This window comes from Onychostruthus taczanowskii, unplaced genomic scaffold (genome assembly GCF_017590055.1).
Source record: "Onychostruthus taczanowskii isolate IOZ18803 unplaced genomic scaffold, ASM1759005v1 scaffold8, whole genome shotgun sequence".
NCBI lineage: Eukaryota > Metazoa > Chordata > Aves > Passeriformes > Passeridae > Onychostruthus > Onychostruthus taczanowskii.
The window spans coordinates 15,329,967-15,348,643 of record NW_024505892.1 but is presented as its reverse complement, the minus strand read 5'-3'; the positions used below and the strand labels follow the sequence as shown (position 1 = coordinate 15,348,643).

The 18,677-nt window shown below is 38.6% G+C and overlaps 1 protein-coding gene across 6 annotated transcripts in view; it reads left to right on the top strand.

Annotated features, from left to right (window-relative positions):
* The first annotated feature begins 273 nt into the window (after positions 1-273).
* The window catches only part of ADGRG6 (adhesion G protein-coupled receptor G6), a 109,812-nt gene continuing 91,408 nt past the window's right edge, over positions 274-18,677 (top strand). For 4 of the 6 annotated variants that reach the window (XM_041423938.1, XM_041423943.1, XM_041423941.1 and 1 more), the window contains exons 1-2: positions 274-451; positions 6,138-6,238. In XM_041423938.1, coding sequence (XP_041279872.1) covers positions 450-451; positions 6,138-6,238 — 103 coding nt within the window. In that variant the 5' untranslated portion in view covers positions 274-449. Of the gene's footprint in view, positions 452-486; positions 583-833; positions 951-6,137; positions 6,239-18,677 lie in introns of those variants that run through there. The other 2 variants (XM_041423939.1, XM_041423940.1) reach the window with 2 other exon arrangements.

Genomic DNA, 18,677 nt, shown 5'->3' with positions numbered 1-18,677 from the left:
GGGGTGGGCATCCCTCTCCCCAGAGAGGCGCGCCGGTCCCGTGGAGCAGCTCCTCGGAAGGGTGCTGGAGGCCCCCGGTGGCGGCGGCTCGCGGGGCCCCGTCCTGCCCCGGGAGCGCGGTGGGCCGGGCCAGCCGCGGGGCCGCGCCGGGGCCGCCACCTGACTGCGGGGCGCGGGCGGGGCGGCTCTGGCCCTCGGCGGGGGCGGCTTCCCTCCACACCGAAGTTTCCCCGACTTGTGCAAAGAGAGAGGCAGGTCCCGCCGCGGCGCGGGGTGGGAGAAGCATCGCGGCGGAGGAGGAGCGGATCGGCGCGGGCGTGGAAGAGAGGTGGGCAAGGAGCGATGACCTTTGCGAGGAGCCGGCGAGGGAGCGGGCCAGAGGCAGAGCGAGCGGCGGCGCGGGGGGATGCTTGCTGAGACCCGGAGGAGAGCCGCCCCGTAATGTCACCATGTAAGTCCCCGGACTCTGGGGCGAGGGCTGCGGCTGCCGCCCGGGGCGCTGGGGGAGCGCGGATAGCCCCGCGGGCTGCATCGCGGGGCCAGGAGCCCCGGGCGGATCGGCAGGGCTTCCCACCACCCACGGTAGGTGGTGAGTAATGTCAGGGCTGAGCCGTGCAGGTAGGTAGGGCTGAAGGAATGGGGAAACGGGGAAGTTTCAGGGAGCTCGGAGGGCAGGGCTGGCTGGGCTCTGCCCCGTCCGGGCTCCTTGTCCGTCGGCGGCTGCCCTGCCGGCTCCCGGGCGGCCGCTGCCGTTCCACGGCGCCCTAACCCCGTCCTTAGGACCGCTCTGGTGGATTTCCCCGTGCTTGCGACCAAGTAGCGAAACACTTGGCTCCGCTGGCCCCCTGCCCTGAGCGGCGGTGCCCCCGCATCCTCCCGGCCCCTGCCTCTGGGGCCGGGGCCGCGGCCGCTCACGTCGAGGAGCCCTGGCACCGCAGGCAGCCTTCCAGGTGAGGTGCCAGCACAAGTAGGGAAAAGTAGGGGAAGGGAGGGCAGGGCAGGCTGCACAAAGCATTCGCATCCCCGCCGCGACCCTCGACAGCGCGGGCAGCGGGGCCAGGGGCGCACCCTCGGGGGGCGAGGGGCGGGCGGGGGCGCCGGGGGCTCCCGCTCCTACCGGGCTGCAGCAGCCCCGGGCCGGACAGTGCCCTGGCCTCCGCACGCCTTCCCCGGGATATTGCTCCTTCAGTGACTGTCCCTCGCCGAAGGTAAGGCGAGGTGCTGAGGTTTGGGGTTCGGCGTTCCGCCGGTGCGTTCACAGCCAGGAGCGAGAACCTGGGGATGCGCCCGAGGGAATCGGTGCGAGTGAAAAGGGCCGGGGGTTCTCACACCGCGCCGTCAGGTTATGGAAGAAATCAGGAGTTCCTAAAGATTTAGTGTTGCGGTGCTACCGGGTTGGAAACAGCCGGCAGATTTGTTGCCTGCAACTGGGAAAAGTTCCCTTTGAAAGGAAAGCCAAGGGACTTAGATGGATCTGATAGGACTGATAGTGTTTAAATTAAAAGACAGCGTCTTTTTTTTTTTTTTTTCCGTCTCTTTTGATGAGCATGAGGGTGTTTTCAAAGCTGCCTGTAAGAATAATTAGGAACAAGTAGTGCTTAACAAAATGAAAGTTTTAAGGGGTATTGTGTAATTAATCTTTCAAGATATTCATGTACTACAGTTTAAAGCGATGGTTTCAAAGTTAAAATCAACTTCTCTATTAATCTTGGGGAACTAAACTGAGTTGCAATCATCTTTCACTGGCAGTTCCACTTGGGAGTGATTAAGCTTAAAATATTTTTGTTTACAATCTGTGTGAGAAAAAAAATTGTGAAATTGATGTTATCTTTCTTTTAATTTAAAGTGTCATCAACATTTTCCCTTAATAGCTTTAGACATGTCAAAGACCAAAAAAAGTCACATCAGCGTGCCTGAGGCAGAATTCACATCCTACTCCAGGGAATTTTGACAAAGTTTTGAACACAGAAGATGGTGTATTCGAATTTGTATTGCATGTTTTGGATGGTACAGTCTACAAATTAAACACTCCAGCATTATTCACATTTTGTGTATGTTGTCCTGCAGAGCTGTATATTCCCTAAAAGGCAATGCTATTTTGTCTGCTAGCTCGCTGCTGGCATGTAGAATAAAAGATTTAGTAGCTGGATGTAGCAAAACTCCCAGTAATTCCATCTTGAACTGTGTCAAGTTACTATCCATTTATGGTTTAGATAATTTACATGTCTATTTTGCTCTTCTGAAATGAATTGTGAATAAGCTCATTGTCTCCCTATGTTATAGGAAATGAAAGTAGCTGTGGACTAGATTGGACTGAATTGGTAGCTAGAGTGCATAGCTGGTCATGTCACACAGTCTCTACACTGGGGAATGCAAGTCTATAGAAAAATTAGTACTTCTGACTTCAGAAAAATCAGACTCCACAGAAAGCCGAAACCCTCAAAATACCCCAAAAAGTTAAGAGGGGTTGCTGTTTTCAGACTATATCCATCTATAGTAGATGTACTTCTACCACAGGTGTCCTAATAATTCCCAGATATGTTGGGTGAAATGTTTTGGTTCTGTGACAAACTAGAGTGATTTCTTCAGAACTGCTAGTCTGTTACCAGCTGGGGACAGAACAGGGATTTTTCATTTAAACCGATACAAAATAGAGAAGAAAACTCACTATGAACAGTGTTCAGCAATTTTTATGTAACCAAAGACAAAGACTGAAATAATACATGTCTTTTCTGAGATCTTTGTTACAGATCCATCTCTTTGTTACAGGGTCCATCCCTTTGCTTACCTAAACTCCTGGTGTGTTTTACTACATTGCTGTTCTGAGGTCCATTCCCTGTTAATGAATATTAAATGATAGAATGCATCTTTTTAATGCTATTTAAAATAATAACACAAGACCAAAGAGGTCTCTTGGGCCATCAAATCAGTGCTGTCAGGGGACCATATCATTCCTTGATAAGCCGTAAACAAGCTCAGAACTTGCTGATTTTTCTGTTGAACATTATTGAATTACTGTTTGCTGATTTTTCTGTTGAATTATTCATATGCTGTTTGTATTCAATTCTAAATGTTGATTAACACTAGTAACCAAGAAAAAGAACCTTAAAATAAATATGGTGGCTACTAAGAGGTGAATAATGTCTGCAGCTAAGGTGTGGTTTTTTTAAAGCCTGGGATGTATTTATCAGTTACTACAACACTGTATCATAATTGTCTGAAATGTCAAATTATGAAAATATCAGGGATGGATTTTGTTGTGGAAGAAGCCTTTTTGTTGGCAATGTGTTATCTGACTTCCATCCCTGACAACTTCTTGCGTGAACAGGAGTGTTACACATCACAGTGTAAGGCTGTGAAAAGTCCACTTTCTGAATTTTGACTTTTTGGCTCTGCAAGATCCTAGAAACATATAAATAACTTATTTCGTCACTAATTTATAGCACTCAGCTAGTGGTTATACTTTGTAAAACAGTTCTTCAGCAATCTTCTCCAAAAGAAACAGATCTGACTCATGGTGCCCACATTAGTGGAGTGTTTTGGTAGCATGCGCTTCTGTGTTCATTCTTGTCAGAGTTTGATAAACCTTTTCCTTGTCAACTGAGACAATGTGCTATAAAGAGAATTGTTTTGTCCTTCAATGATGAAGAAGTGGAGAAGACAGTTTGCTATTTTTTATATATTTGTTTTGTTATTTATTTTGGTGGAGAAATGTGTATTTTTTAATAGCAATTATGTAATTGTCTAGCTTTTCACTCTGAGGAAAAGTCTTTGTAGCTACTCCTTTCTGCCTTATTATTTGCACTTATTTATGCTCTGCTCTGTTGTTGCTTATCCATGTTCTTGAAATCATTCTTGACTAGCATTTTTTACATGGGTGAGGGTGAGGAAACAGACTATAAACTATCACTCTGGAGTACCACGGAGTACTGGCTTGTAAGCATTACTGCAATGCAAGTAAACAGTAACAAATAGAAACTGGCCAAATTAAATACCTCTTTCAGGCTAACATAGAATTTCATGTTCTTTCAAAAAGGCACTAGAGGAAATGTGACTGGATACATTCACACCAGACCTAAGCAGCAGAAGCTTGTCATGTTATTTTTTCCCTATCTCAAATGTGGTGTTTTGGATTCTCCAGTTATTAAATGGGCAAAAACTGTGTATGAGCTCACAGAGATATCAAGAGTGATGATACAGACAATTTATCAGTTTGATGGAAATCAACATAGATTTATTCTGAATTAAGAAATATTTGTTTGTTTCTTAGTCTGATAACTGTTAAATGTGCTCGCTCAAAATAAACCAGCAACAAAAACCAGTAATGCAACTGCTTCTACAGGTTTGCATTGGTAGATTAAGCAGCAGGATGCCATGTATGTCATTAGTACCTTCAAACTCTTCTGTAGGAACAGAAAAAGTGTCTCTGGTGTGTCATGCTGTTAGCCCAAACACTTTCATTTCCCCACTCTGTGAGTATAGGTGTATGCTGTATGTGTTTGCATGTGTAACTGTTTTCATGTCTTCAAAGGACTTCTGTTCAAATTCAATTTTCTAAAATAAATATTAAAGTTTTATTAAAGTTTTTCATTAATATTAAAGTTTTGTGGATTTATGTATTATATACATTGGAAAGCAACAGTTCTAAAACCTCAACTTTCTGTTGTCTGAGATTTTAATAGGGATTTTTGGATCACTAAGTGGAAGGACAATAATTCTATTGTTTGATAATCCAGTTATTTTGTATGTCTGGCTTCATGAAAGAGATTCTTGTATTCCAGAGCCCCATGTTTTCTGAGCTTGTCTTCAACACTTGTTAAGTTTGACTTTACAGTATCTCAGAAAAAATAAATCTGCTTCAGATTCCTAATTTGATACAACTACCCACAAAGAACTGAACTTCTTTTGTAATCAGATACCTGTTCTGTGTAACACTGCACTCAAGGGAAGCCTAACTGATTGCAGCAGTCTGCTGAAGTGTCATTTACCTGGGCCCATTGGCATCTAACCCACAGGAGTGCTTTGATGAATTACTACTTTTAAAGCTGAAATATTATTAGTTCCTTTACAGTAGTTTATCTCGCTGCATTGGTTTCCCTTTGGGAATTAACAGAAGCTTACACTGGAAAAGGTTTTATATTTGCCCCCCAGCTTTTGCTGGTGCATTCACAGCAATATCTGTGGAAAAGAAGGAAAAGTTTTGTCCTTATCTACCTCAGTATAGGTAGATAATATCTTAATGAACAAAAGCCAGTTATCATCATCAAATACGAGAGGAAGGAGTTGGTCAGAATAATGCATGTTGTATTTCGTTACTTGTTACTTCCTTTTGCTTGCTGCTAACTTGTTGAATAAAATGAGACTTGAATGTAGTGGAGCACCATTCATTTTGGATGCATGGTTAAAGGTCTAAAGAAGTTATTAATAGTTTTGCTTTCTTTTCTGCCCACAATGGAGGAAGCATTTTGGTTTAGCCGTTAAATATCCACTAGCCTGCAAGGGAAAGAAAAATTTAATTTCCAGCTATAACTGGTAGAGCTATAACTGCATTTATTTTATGAAATAATAAGGATGTCCCTGACTCCTCTGGCAGCACAGGTGAGCTCCTAGATTTTGGCAAGGAAAGTTTCAGGATTTTCATAAAAGTTGTCAGCAGAAGATGTCATAGCTGTCAAAACATTAGAACTGAAAAATGGAAATCTTTGTTAAGGGCAGAGGCAAATTATCATCTACCATCTTTATTTAGTTAATAACAAAGATGTACTTATTATGTATAATTAAATAGAATAAGTGTGTTTATGTGAGTAAAATTTCATATCTCAAAAAAACCCCTACAACTTAACTCTTTCAGACTGTGCTCCTTGTTTCTCTTACTAAAATACAACCCACATCTATCTGCTTAGAAGCCCAATGCTGACCAGTTTTCCATTTTACTGTCTGCTAAGAACCAGACAACATAATTTCTGACCATTTTTAGCAGACTTTTTTCTCCATTTAAGCAATACTAGGGCCATCCATAATTTTCGCTACATTATTTACTGTTTTACAAGTTACTAGTTTGACTAACAACAGTCTTCCTCATTTTCGTGTCTTGTAAAACTCCCTGAATTCTTGGTTGATTTTCTTTTTTCCCACAGGATGTCGCATGGAAGTGCAATGTGGTGCTATCACTGGAAATGGAAGCTGCATCACTGTCTCTGCTTGTTTACCACATATGTTATATGCATGCAGCAAGCAGGTAAGTTAGCAATTTATCTTCTTGCATAAATAAATGATCTAGGAGCCAAAGTTTTAATGACCAAGGACTATGCTTATGTATGGCTGAATTCTGTACAATATAACACTTTGATGAAATTGATGCATTATGATCACTATTTGTGATTTTATAGCTCGGTTCCTGTGTTCTGCTACTGCTGAATTTTATTTTTGCCATTTTTTACAGTTGTGCTGTTATTAATTGTTACTATTTTTTTTCCTTCAAATTTCTTCTTTGAATTCTTTAATTTTGTTCTTTCTTTATGTTTACCTTGTTAATGCCTGCCTCTTTTGAATTTCTTCTGGTTGTTGAAATTCTGTGGCTAATCATGTAGTTCTTCCATTTTCCACAGTACGGTTTATGCCTGCAGATTGTATTTAATAACCCTTCACTGTAGTTCGAAGTGGTAAAAAGATTTTATGACTCAAATAATAGAAACATATCTCAGCAAAGTATATGCAAGTTATGTGTAAGATAACTGTACACTGTAAAGAACCATCAATTTAAACTTGACATCATCTTGATCTGTGGTGACACTTCAACACAGCATAATGTAACATTCTGACTGTTTTCTTTAAACATATGAATGAGAGATTTCATTTAGTAAATGTCTTGTCCTAACCACTGAAGTGCAAATTATTTTAGGAGATCCAGCTGCTTTGCTGGAAAAAAAGATGTCTGGAGTTTATTCTGGAGCATATGAAAATTGGAGCAGCTTGTGGTGCCCAGCTAATTCTGTATCAGATGGGTAGTTTTGCTTTGACAAGCTTGCCATTGGAAAAAGGATTGTTTATATATAGAAAGCGATTCTAACTTCTTTGGTAATGTTTTTCCTTTTTAAAAAAGTGCTTTTTTTAATTTTTAAACCTGCACTTTTTTTAGAGATAAAACAATGTTGTCACTGTGCAGTAGCACTTTCCATATTCATGCCACTTTAATAGGTGTTTTCCATTTCCATTAAACTGTAGCCAGAAATGCATTTAGGATCTGCTGTCACCTGTGGCTTCATTGACTGATGGATTTTGTGTCCTTGTGTTCCTGGCCCATACTTGATCTTGGGCCATGCAGCTGCCACTCTTAGCACAAAGTAAATCAGCAAAACCTCCTCTAATTTACATCTGCTGTGTGCTGTTACCTGGTGGCTAGAACACTAGGATGCCAAAGTTATTATCCTTTGCTAATTCCTCTTCATAGCAGATAATTGATAACTGAAAGTACAGGTGGCACAGCAACCTAAGCCCTGTGAGCCAGAAGGTCTCAGTCAGTGTACTGTGAGGACAGAGAAAGCCAACCACAAACTCACCGTGCATTCAGCTAATTGCACCCTGGCTAGCTGTGCTGGTGCTGAACAGGTAAGGTCAAAAGCCCTGTGCCAAACTCCAGGATACACTTCCATAAAATCATATATGCTCATGGCTAACCTCTTCAGCAATAAAATGATTGGTGCCATTGGATTGTAAAAGCAGCCGAAGTGTTCCAGTCTCAAATGCATCCCTGTGGGGGCTTTTCCTTTCTTGCCTCCACATGAACAGATTTGAAATCTACAAAACTTTCAATAAATGGAAAAATATTTCCCTGTTGGCCTGACTGATAAGTAGATAAATAAAGTACACTGGAAAAGCCCAGGTTCAATAGAAAGAGTTTGCTGTTCAGTAGTGAAAGAGATGATAGGTCATCTGCTGTTAATACTGAACTGAAATGAAAATGAGACATTTACCTTTACAGGAACATGTCATTTGGCAGTACTTGTCTGTAGACCCTCAGGGTTCATATTTCTTTTTATGTTGATGTAAAAGCATAGGTTATGCTGCAAAATTGAGTATTTTCATCTGCCTTTTCTATTAGAGCAAGACAGACAAATCAGGAAACACTGCTGCTCCTGCATTTTTTATTTCGTGCTCTTAAAAGGTATTGGTCACTTTGGCTGTGGATTCATATGGTATTCATAATCTCTCTGGCAGCTTAAGCTTGACTGAATTTACAGTAGAAATCTCATAAAAAGCCTGACATTCATCCAGATTCTCTAGTGAGCTGTAAGCTTAGAAAGCTATTGGTGCTTATTAAGCTTTGCCCAGAGGAGGTTACATACAAGCAAGGGATTAAGATCATCGGGTCCAGGTTTTATGGATTATTTAAGGGGCTATTCATATGGATAAAGATATCAGTCACACTGTGACATGGAAAAATGCAAAAGTAATAATTTTGTAGTTTAGTTTGAAGAAAACTACAGTACTGGGCCTGCTTTCAGAAACAAAGTTTAGGAGAGGGATTACACAGCAGAAAACTTAGAACAGGAAAGAGATGGTCTGTGGAAAGAATATTCAGCCACAGATTGGTAAGGTACTGACAAGCAGGTCCACAAGTGGAGTGCATTTCAAAAGTATAGGTCTGATACCTCAGAGGAATCAATGGATGGGTTGTGACACTTGAAAGAGAAAGAAATTATTAACAGGAAAAAATTATAAAAATATAGCATGTAGTTTAGTTAAGAACTCAGCAGCCATAAAGTTTGGGCACACTGGCTTCAAGTTATGTGTCAGGGGGAAGTTACTGCACAGCTCAGTTAGTAACTTGTCAGGGTTCCATTCCTGTCTGAGGTAGATGTCCCTGATAGTCTTAAGTGGGTCATTTAGCTGTGCCTCAGTTTCCCTGTGACGAGTGTATGTCTCACCTCCCTTGTAAACAGTTTTCCTGTCTTACAGTGAAAGGGCTGCATGGCAGCTGAGATGTCAGAATGAGGGTGTTTTAAACAGAATTAGTTAAATCTGCTTTTATAGGAGACTCACATATTCCTAACTTTTTGCTTGTTTGTACATTTCATTCATTTCAGAGAGCCCAGGAGAGAAAAAATGGAATGAACAGAGTTCTAGAAAATGTAACTAATGAAGGCAGACAGAAAGAACTAAGATTTTTTGGTCAGTAATAGACAAAAGAGGGAATGCATAAGAACTGAGAATATTTATGGAGGTAGGTGCGGTGGGAAGGGATAGACTGATCTCAAGTTGAAAGGGCAAAAATAAATGGGCTTAAATTAGAAGAAGATAAATGAGGGGACGACATCTCATCAAAAGGTTTAGACAGCAATGAAATAGATATCAAGAAAGACTGGGAAATCACAGTCCCTAGAAATGTATAGTAATATCTACCAGAAACAGCTTAAATCTACAGTACTCTTTCCCTGGGTCTGAGAAATACATTATATAATTTCCAAACTTCCCTAATATCTATAGTTCCGTGTTAATCATCGTTCTGGAGAATCTCTTTTGGTTAAAAATCTGGGAAATGAGAAGACCCATTGGAAATTTCACGTCTTGGAATACGACAGTGCTTTTCCTGTGTCTAAAAAATTGTTTTGCTGTTTGTCCTGTCACAGTGGCTTCAATTTATCTGACATAAAGTAGCAGCAGTTCAGTATGGAAAAATCAGTTGTTTCAGGTGTGTGTAACCTCACAAAAACGTTCAGTTTAGTCCCTCCCTTGCTTTTTTGCTTTTCTGCTGTCATAATAAAATGTCAATTGTTTCAGTATTGTGCTGTCTTTTGGAGTTGTCTGCACTCTCTATAGTAACTCAGGAACAGAACTGGAGTTTTCTCAGTGACCTTAAATGCAAGTTGCAGTTTGCATGATTATTTTCCAGTCCAGTTATCAAGTGTCTTGTCAGCACTGGACTTTCAGAGTTTTGAAGACTTGAACATTTGAGGAGATGGCAGCATCCTCATAAGAGTTTTCACCTTCTTATGTCATTAGTAGTCTTATAATTGCATAAGTCAATAAATATTTTAAGTTTTGACTGCTGTGCAACCATATTTAGTTTTATTCAGAATGTGAAAAATATTTATTTTAATAAAGCCATGAGGACATCTATAAGTCTTAATATACTATTTCTGCATTATGCCCCATGCTGATGTTACCAGAAAATTACTGTGGCTGTAGCTAATGCCAGAATGAACCTTTGTCCTTTGGTCATCCATCAGTAAAGTGCACTGGTGTCACATTTCCACAGCCTCAGAGCAGTTTAATCAGTTCTCAGGAGCTCACCAAAGTGTAAATTTCAATTCTGTTACAGCCCCTGGAATCTTAATTTTAGTGGTGATTCAAAGCAAAATTTCTGTATTTAATTCATTGAGGAAAAAAAATCTGAAGGCAGATCCTTCACCCACAATTGTGATGATGATCCACTGTATGAGATCATCTTTGTTATGCTCCTTAATTGTGTCTGTGTAGATAAAGGAGGGATTAAAGTCCTCCCTTGTTTATGGGAGGATTTCAGGGTGAATCTGTGGGTTCAGAAGCCTAATAAGAGATGGGAAGTCAGTATGGTGGGAAGTATTGCTCATGCCACCAGCGCTAGCAGCAAGAGTTAGTGACACAGTAAAAATGGATTGGGCTTTATCTGGCACAGCCAAGTCAGGAAGTGTGGTTTTTTCACCACGGATCTCAAGCTGCCTACCCCAGACAGGGGCCAAAGATCCTATCACTGGGCAAATGATGAAATGGTTGTCAGCACATTCCTTTATCTTCCTCCTTCTTACCATGTGCAGAGCAAGAATCCAAGTGCCAAGGCATTAGCCCAGGCGGTTGGCACAATCCTCACATACAGCAGGGGGTGGTTTTACAAAGTTGTTACTGGTGCTTTGTCAAACTCCTCTCATGGCATCCCAGGGGTGGGAGCGAGTGTGCATTTATTGCTGAGCAGGGTAAATGTGGCTGATAGTTCTGTCCCTGACTCAGGCATGGAAATTCTTATTTCTGAAAGTTATGGAAAACATCAGGAAATTTTAAAAGTTTGGAAAAAATATTCAGTCTGGCAGTCTTTCCTTACAGAGGCATACATAAATCATGAGTAATTGAGAGATTAGTCAGAAAGAATCTATGTATTTAATGAATTGCTCTAAGGTTTTTTATTCTTTCCTCTTTCTCTGTCAGGTGTTGGGTTTTTTAAAACATATTTTAATTTAGCTTAAACAAAACATATAATAAGCTATCTCTTTTATGTTCTGTTTAATATCTAAATTTTTGCTGGCTTGAGGCATGTGTTTAGAATTTCTGTTCATACAAATCTTGCAGAGAAAAAGTTGCTAGTCATCTTTCTTGTATTTCCCCTAGTTGACAGTTTGTTAATATAAAAGTAAATGACTGTTGAAATGAATTTCACAGGAACCTGCCCTTCATTACTTCTGTTTACTTTTTTTAGCTGTAATCTTTTGGCGGTGTTGATAATTCTTTTCCCTTCTTAAATGTTTCAACTTTTTGCATTAACCATGACAATACTGCCTTAAAAGCACAGTGATTTTCCCCCTCCTCTGATATGCCCTCGCAGCCAAACTGATATGGAATGTGCTCAGGCATTTCTAAGCTGACTACGACCTCATTGTACAGGGTCTCTGCTTGGAACAAAGGCTAAATAATGTACCTCTCAGTACACCTTCAAAGATATACCTTCAAACAGTATACCTTCAAAGAAAGAACAACCTGTCACAGAAGGTCCAACCTTTACGACCTACAGTATTTTAGAATCTGTTTATAAATTATTTTTGCCTCATTTTCTCTGTTCACTGTTAGAAATTAAAAAAACATAGCCAAGAGAAGCTTAAATATTTGTCAATACTATTTATCACAACACATAATAAAATTACCTACCTTAGCAGCATATCCAAAAATAGCCTCAAGATGACTTGTGGCCATCTGGACTGTGCTTTACAAAAGGCTGCCCTGATAGAGGTTATTATGTGAAAAAAAAAAAAAAAATTATGGTATTTGTCACTTGCTCTCAATAAAGTGAATGAAAATTTTAGAAGATGTGTTTCTGTCTTATTGGAAAACTGAGTCTTTGAGAATGCCACATTTTTTCTCCTGTGGATTACTAATGTGAGAAGCATTGTATCATGAAGTGAAGGTGTTAACTAGAAATAGAAGTTTTCCTAACATAAAAGTTCCTAACATACAAGTCTAGCAATTGTGTGATGTTCATTTCAATAGGTGTCACAATTAATACTGTGTAATTAAACTGGTTGATTTAATATCCCAATTGACTTTTTAGAAGTAATTTCCACTGTAAAGTCAGCATTTCTCAGTTAATCAGAAGGGCTGATCTTGCAGATTTTAGATGCTTATTTTAATGTCCATTATTATTTTTGCTAGAACATAATATTTGTTTACTTAGTGTGATTGCTTAAGCTTTTTGCACAAGGTGTAACATGTAATGCTTGCTAGATCAAGGCCTCAGTTATCACTTTCTGATAAAGAAATGTTAACATTTACATTTTCACACAACCACAACACAGAGATGTCTGAGGTAGATATACTATACTGAAATGAAGAAAAAATATATGATGTTTATTTTTCAATAATCTGAAAAAAAGTGAAGAAATTGTGACTGTGTATGAATAACATCTGATTACGTTATTCACTTGTACTGTTTCTGAATTTCTCTCATCGTGGAAGAGAAAAATATCTCTGCTGTGGGAGGAAAATAAAATATTTTAGCTATAGACTGTGAACATATTCTACAGAGTTAACAAAAATATTAAAATAATAATGTTAAGTTACATCAGAGAAGTACATCCCTTGCTGTGATATGTTGAACGAATACTACTTTTCCTGCCCTAGGTATGATAATACAATTTATTTTAATAAAGCCATGAGGACATCTATAATTCTATAAGCATGCATATCAAGGGAAGGGCAGGCTTCCAGAAACCCCTCTTGTTTTGTCTGTGTTCAGTGCTTGTTGGTCTGCTCAGTTCCTGTAAATGACAGAGTAAGCTCTAACTCTTGCTGCAGTGCAGGAAAATAAGTGTATAATTCCGAGTTAGAAGTCTGCCTGTGTAGTCTGGCCTCCAGATATCTTTCACACAAGTCAATTTCAATTGCCGTCTCTGAAAAGATCAAGCCACTTTTCACTCTAAACCCAACTCCACTCCTGTATTTTTGGTACCACTGTGATCTTGTGCTCTTCTTTTATGATCTTTCATGTTGTAGGTTTTGTGGAGTTTTTTGGTTTATTTTTTTCTCCTATCGTCTGGGGCTACAGCTGCTTGAACAGTATTTGACTGTTTTCAATTTGTTAGTTGGAAACAATTTTCCTAATTGTTCTCAAGATTGCAGCTCCCAAAGATATTTACCAACTCCCATTCTGTGAATTTAATTTTCAGTAATTTCTGAACATCTTTTCAGTTATTTACTGGTTTGTCCAAATTCCAGTGTAGCAAATAGTCAAATTTGACAATAGAGGCCACTACAGTGGTAACTCAGATTGCATTATCCTCTAAGACCACTGCTGTATTAATTAAGATGTAAGACAGTTAATATTGTATGGACGTGTCAGCATGGCATATTTTCAAAGAAATTAATGTGTGAAAAGTTCTTGTAGACTGATAAATTGTGTATTGGAAAATAATTTACTCAAAGAGTGACAAAAAGTTCCTATTTTTAAAACCATTTTTCTTTTGAATATCCCCAAAGCAGTCCAACTGTCTCCCAGTACAGTTTTTTTCCAGAGCTAAATATCTGCAAGACCTTGCAGGGTAGATCCATGAACACAGGGTAGATCCATGAAAAGATTGTCACACAGCTAATGTAATTTTTGAAAGGCTACAATGCAATCAGATTTTTTTTTAGTTCCAGCTTTTTTCACTCATGAATATGCTTCTTAATGGGTGTCAGACTGAAAGCTGCAACTCCCTGTCTCGAACAGAGTTTGTTTTGTTCAGATGCATGTCTGGCTTCTCAGAGCTCTTTTAATTAAGAACTGTGCAGTGACAAATCCATACTATGAAACTCAAGGCATTTTTAAATCAGAACTTGCTTTTCAGGTGGAGAGAAAGACCTCATGGTTGAAGTTATCACAGAGGCAAGTGACTCTGTGACTTTTTTTTTAAGTGTGAGGGCAACTGGTTTTTCTGATTGTCTTGTATTTACAGGAAAAGTCTATAAATGGGTTTAAATTTTGAATATTTTTTCTTCTTCTGATTCTGTCTAAATATCTTCCATATCCAAAGTATGATAGTCACATATTATACTGCACTTTATAGAAACTGAAAGTGTACAGACAATCCTGAAGTCACTTGTCTGATGAGTTGTTATACAGAAAGGACAGAAAGGAACAGTTAAAGTACAGAAAGGAACAGTTGTGTGTCTTTTGCAATGAAATCTAAAATAACTGAGAGATTTTATTCTGGGTATGGGTCCCCACCCATCCAATATTTTGAATAACAAATCATCCAAGTGGCGTGAACTTATCTTGTGCATTAGCTTTGGTTTAAAGAACAATAATATTTCATGTATGTATGTAATATACACACAAAAATAAAAGGGCAAAATTCTGGTGTTGAAAAACTACATCATTTGTACAATGGGTTAGAAGTTGTGGAGTTTTAAAAAAAATTGCTTGACTGATAAAGGGACATAAAGCATAACAATACCCATGATGGGCCCCCTCCCTCACATGGGTAAGCCTGGTATGTCAGATGTGCACTAGCTGCTCTGGTTACAGCTTATTATATAACTGGTTTATAAAGTGTATTTTTTTTTCTTTGACCAGTCAGGTTTTGTCAGTACACTATTTCCGTGATGTCTAGTATTTTGATCATATTTTGATCATTTTTGGTTGTGCTTCTGCTAAAATTTTGCCATTGGAACTGGCAAAGGCATTGTATATCAGAAATGCCACCAGTCATGTCTTCCCTCTGTCTCTGCATGTGAGGAATTGTTAAGTGATTATTTCACTACTATACAAATGAATTGCATTTAATCCTTCTTCATTCCTGGAAAGGTCTCTGGGGAACTCAAAAAGGCAGAAGTAAAATTGGTAGAATAATAAATTTCTCCTTCCAGTGGCACATGGCAATCAAAAGATACTACTGGGGATTAAAAAGGCAAACATCTTTCTATGTATACACTCCCTCTCTAATAAAATACACACATATTTTTTCATATGGGTAATAACAAATTATAAGTTTCTAAATCTCTGGCCCAGATCTAGTAACTTAGAAGTCACCTACAAATAATATCTGGTATAGTTGTCTTTAGTTTTGGGTGGGTTTCTTTCCTTATTTATTGGCAGTGTTGACGTATGTGACACAAGTATTCTGTTTTACACAACTCCTGTGCTTGCTGACTCCTTTGGCTATTACTTTCAACAAAAGTATTTGAAGTTGTTCTTTTTTTAGAGCTTAACAAAATTGAATTACTGGCCATTTAATAATAGAATCAATAGTTGAACTCAAAATCTTAGGAAGAAAATGCTTGGCTGCATAAATCTTTTCTGAATAGCACATCATAGCAATGGAATGTAGCAGATGCCAGAAATGTAGCTGAGAAGAGTCCCGTTTTTAAAGCTATTGTTTTCAAAACATTTGTCTTGCCTTATCGTCCTAATAATTGTTCTGGTGTAATAAATATTCTGAATCTGAAGGAGAAAATTACAACATTAATGTAAAAATTTTGCCATGTTCTCTTAAAAGCATTAATTTTCTTAAATAAGTATTCTTTTCAAGAAAGCGAAGGAAAATAACTTACTAATAACAGGATTGAGAAGATAATGAAATAATTTTGTAGAAGGTGTATGCTGTGCTTTTTTATGCTTAGGAATGGGGAAATTGAGACAAATCTGCTTTAATCTTCAAATAGTTTTTGCACAACTTCTGGACTAAAATATAAGGAAATTCTTAAGTGGCTGTTCAGCTGTGTATGTTCTGGTGGTTCCACCATGGAACATGGTGTAACATTCATTTTACTGGATCCCCCCAAAGTCAGTGCAGGTTTTACTGTCCTTGAATAAGAGCAGAGTTACATCACTGTGAAGCTCTTTGGAAAATCCCTCCCCAAATGTCCAAACAGAAACTATTTGGAAGTTAGTGTCTTGGCCAAGCAGTGCTCCTGTGTCAGAGGAAGCCAAAGTTCTGCCCCATGGCTTTAAAAGGTTTAATTTGCATGGTACTGCATCACTGTTCAGTGTTCAGAAAGGAAAAAGGCTTAAAGAATGAAAGAAGAGTTGCTGTGTACACTTGGCAATGATTATATGTTGTAACTTGTGGGTTTTGTCTGCAGATTACTGTGATCTCACCCAGTGAAATGGAAGAGGTTTTTGTATTCTGTTTTTTTTTCTGTGTAATCCCCATGTTATGTGAATCCTTTCTTGGTACTTAAGAATTTACTTGATCTCCAGAAAGAAATTCAGATGCACGAACTCTTCTGGAAGGATTGATACTGAAAGCCTTTTTCTTCCAGCACTGTTCCTGCTTTTTTTTGGGACATGGTACTGTTTGTGGGAGTCAGAGTGCCTCAGATTCCCTGAGATCCAGTGTTAACTGAATATTCTCAGCACTCTCTAAAACTGAGCCAAGGAGAAGCCAGCATTTTTGCTCTATCACTCTCTTTTTCTCTTTTTTTACTACATCAGTTTGGGGATTGTTCAGTAATTGTCAGTGTCAGTTAAAATATCATGAGGATCCAGTCATCCACTCTGGTTTTAATCCTAATGCGCAGATGAAAGCTTTGTTTCTCCTTTTGAAATGAATTGGTTTTGATTATAGTGGCATGATTTTTTGAGTTTTCCTCTTATTTTACTTTAGTGCATGTGTTTCTAGTGAGAAGACAGCTCAGCCTGGCCAGAGTTTTAATCTTTAGGGTGAGGTCTACAATGCTTCTTATCTTAATCAGCTACTGTGTTTATTCGCTCGAAATATGTGAAAATCCGAAGAAACATCTTTTATTAGCAGGGATCAAGCCAAACTTAAAAAAAAAAAAAAAGGAAAATCAGGTCTTTTAGCAATTTGTGTTATTTCATATTAGATTTCTGTTAGTTTCCCTTTGCAGATTTCAATATGAAAAATTATACAAGGACAGCAGAATGGGAAAATAATGTTATATACTGTAATAACAAAAGGGTCTTAAACTAGAATCTGGTCATCAAAACGTGACCACTGTGAGTCACAAACATAAATTACTTAATAGCAGTTGATGAAACTTTTTATTTTCCTTGCCAGGAAGCTCTTGTGTGGTATTTGAAATTTGTTCGTCATACTTTGTCATAATTTAATTCTCTTCATGTTTGTGATTTAGTTTTTTACACTGACCCTCACAACAGTCCCCATTTATTAATCTTATATCATTCCTCACAGTAATTATGATGTTGGTGTGTAAACTGAGAAGCGTGTCTACAAATACTGATAATAACAAATATGACAGTCAAATGCTGTGCAAGTAGACTTTGTATGGCTGAGGTGCTATATACCTTCAAGAACCAGTTACTTAGGAAGCAGGGAGATACTCTGCGCTATTATCTACCACTGCTGGGCTACGTTTACCAATTTGTCAACAGTTATGAAAAACACCGAAAACCAATATGCCCAGTCTAAACACTGATCTAGGAAATACGGTCCCTTATGGATCTTTGTTGGACTTATGCTATGTATTACACACATGAAGCCTTCAGTAAGATTAACAATTTTCCTGTTATGTTTTTAAAGCTATAATGCAACTCAAAGAGGATTGCCCACCTAAAGTCATAAGATAAATATTAAATAATAATAATGTGGTATTTTATTATTTTTCTCTATGTAACATGAGCTTTCTTAACTAAACAAGTACTAGTTAGCATTATCACTGCTGGAAATATACAGTCTGCAGGTAGCATCAGCTCTGTGCTTGTGTACTGCCTTAAATAAAGCTACTTGTTCTTTGATGTTACTTTAAAATATGCAATTACTATAAATTATAAAAATGTTTGATAAAATGATTCTAGAACATTATATGTTTATGATACAACTTGAACTTTAACAGAAGCACATGTTGAAATAACATTTTGTATAAGTTTAAGGACAAATGTCCATACGGAAACACAGTATTGTGTTTATTTGGATTATGCAGGTGGATCTCCTGTGTGCACTGACAGATTTGTAAATCCAGCCACAGAGCACAAAGACTTTGTCCACACTTGAAGTAAATTATGTTATTGAGTATAGGCTGCTTTGGTCATGGAAAAATATATCTTATGAGACTTGAATGAATAATGGCTTTCATTGTGAGCATCTCTTTATCAGCAGCAATAAGAGAGGTTTGAGTAAATATCCAGGCTCCCAATTATAGGTGGGTAATGCCATATCCTTGTAATCTATCTTTTCTAATTATGACACAGTATGTTTATTTCTGAAATGCCACATGCTATTAAATGGCTCTTACTTGTCTGTTACTGCTTTAAAGTAACACAACCTTTTAATCACACCAATTCTGTCAAAGAGTAAGACATTAAGGTATTTTTATTTTGCAGTAATTTCCTGTCTTATGTGGAGGTGAAGAAAAGCTTGGGATTCAGCTAGTGAAATATAGAATTATAGTCTAGAATCAGCAGTTGCTAGTTTAGTTGATATGTCAGAAACCTGTGTGGTAGACCAGCAGGGAAGGTTTCCTCTGATTGTTAC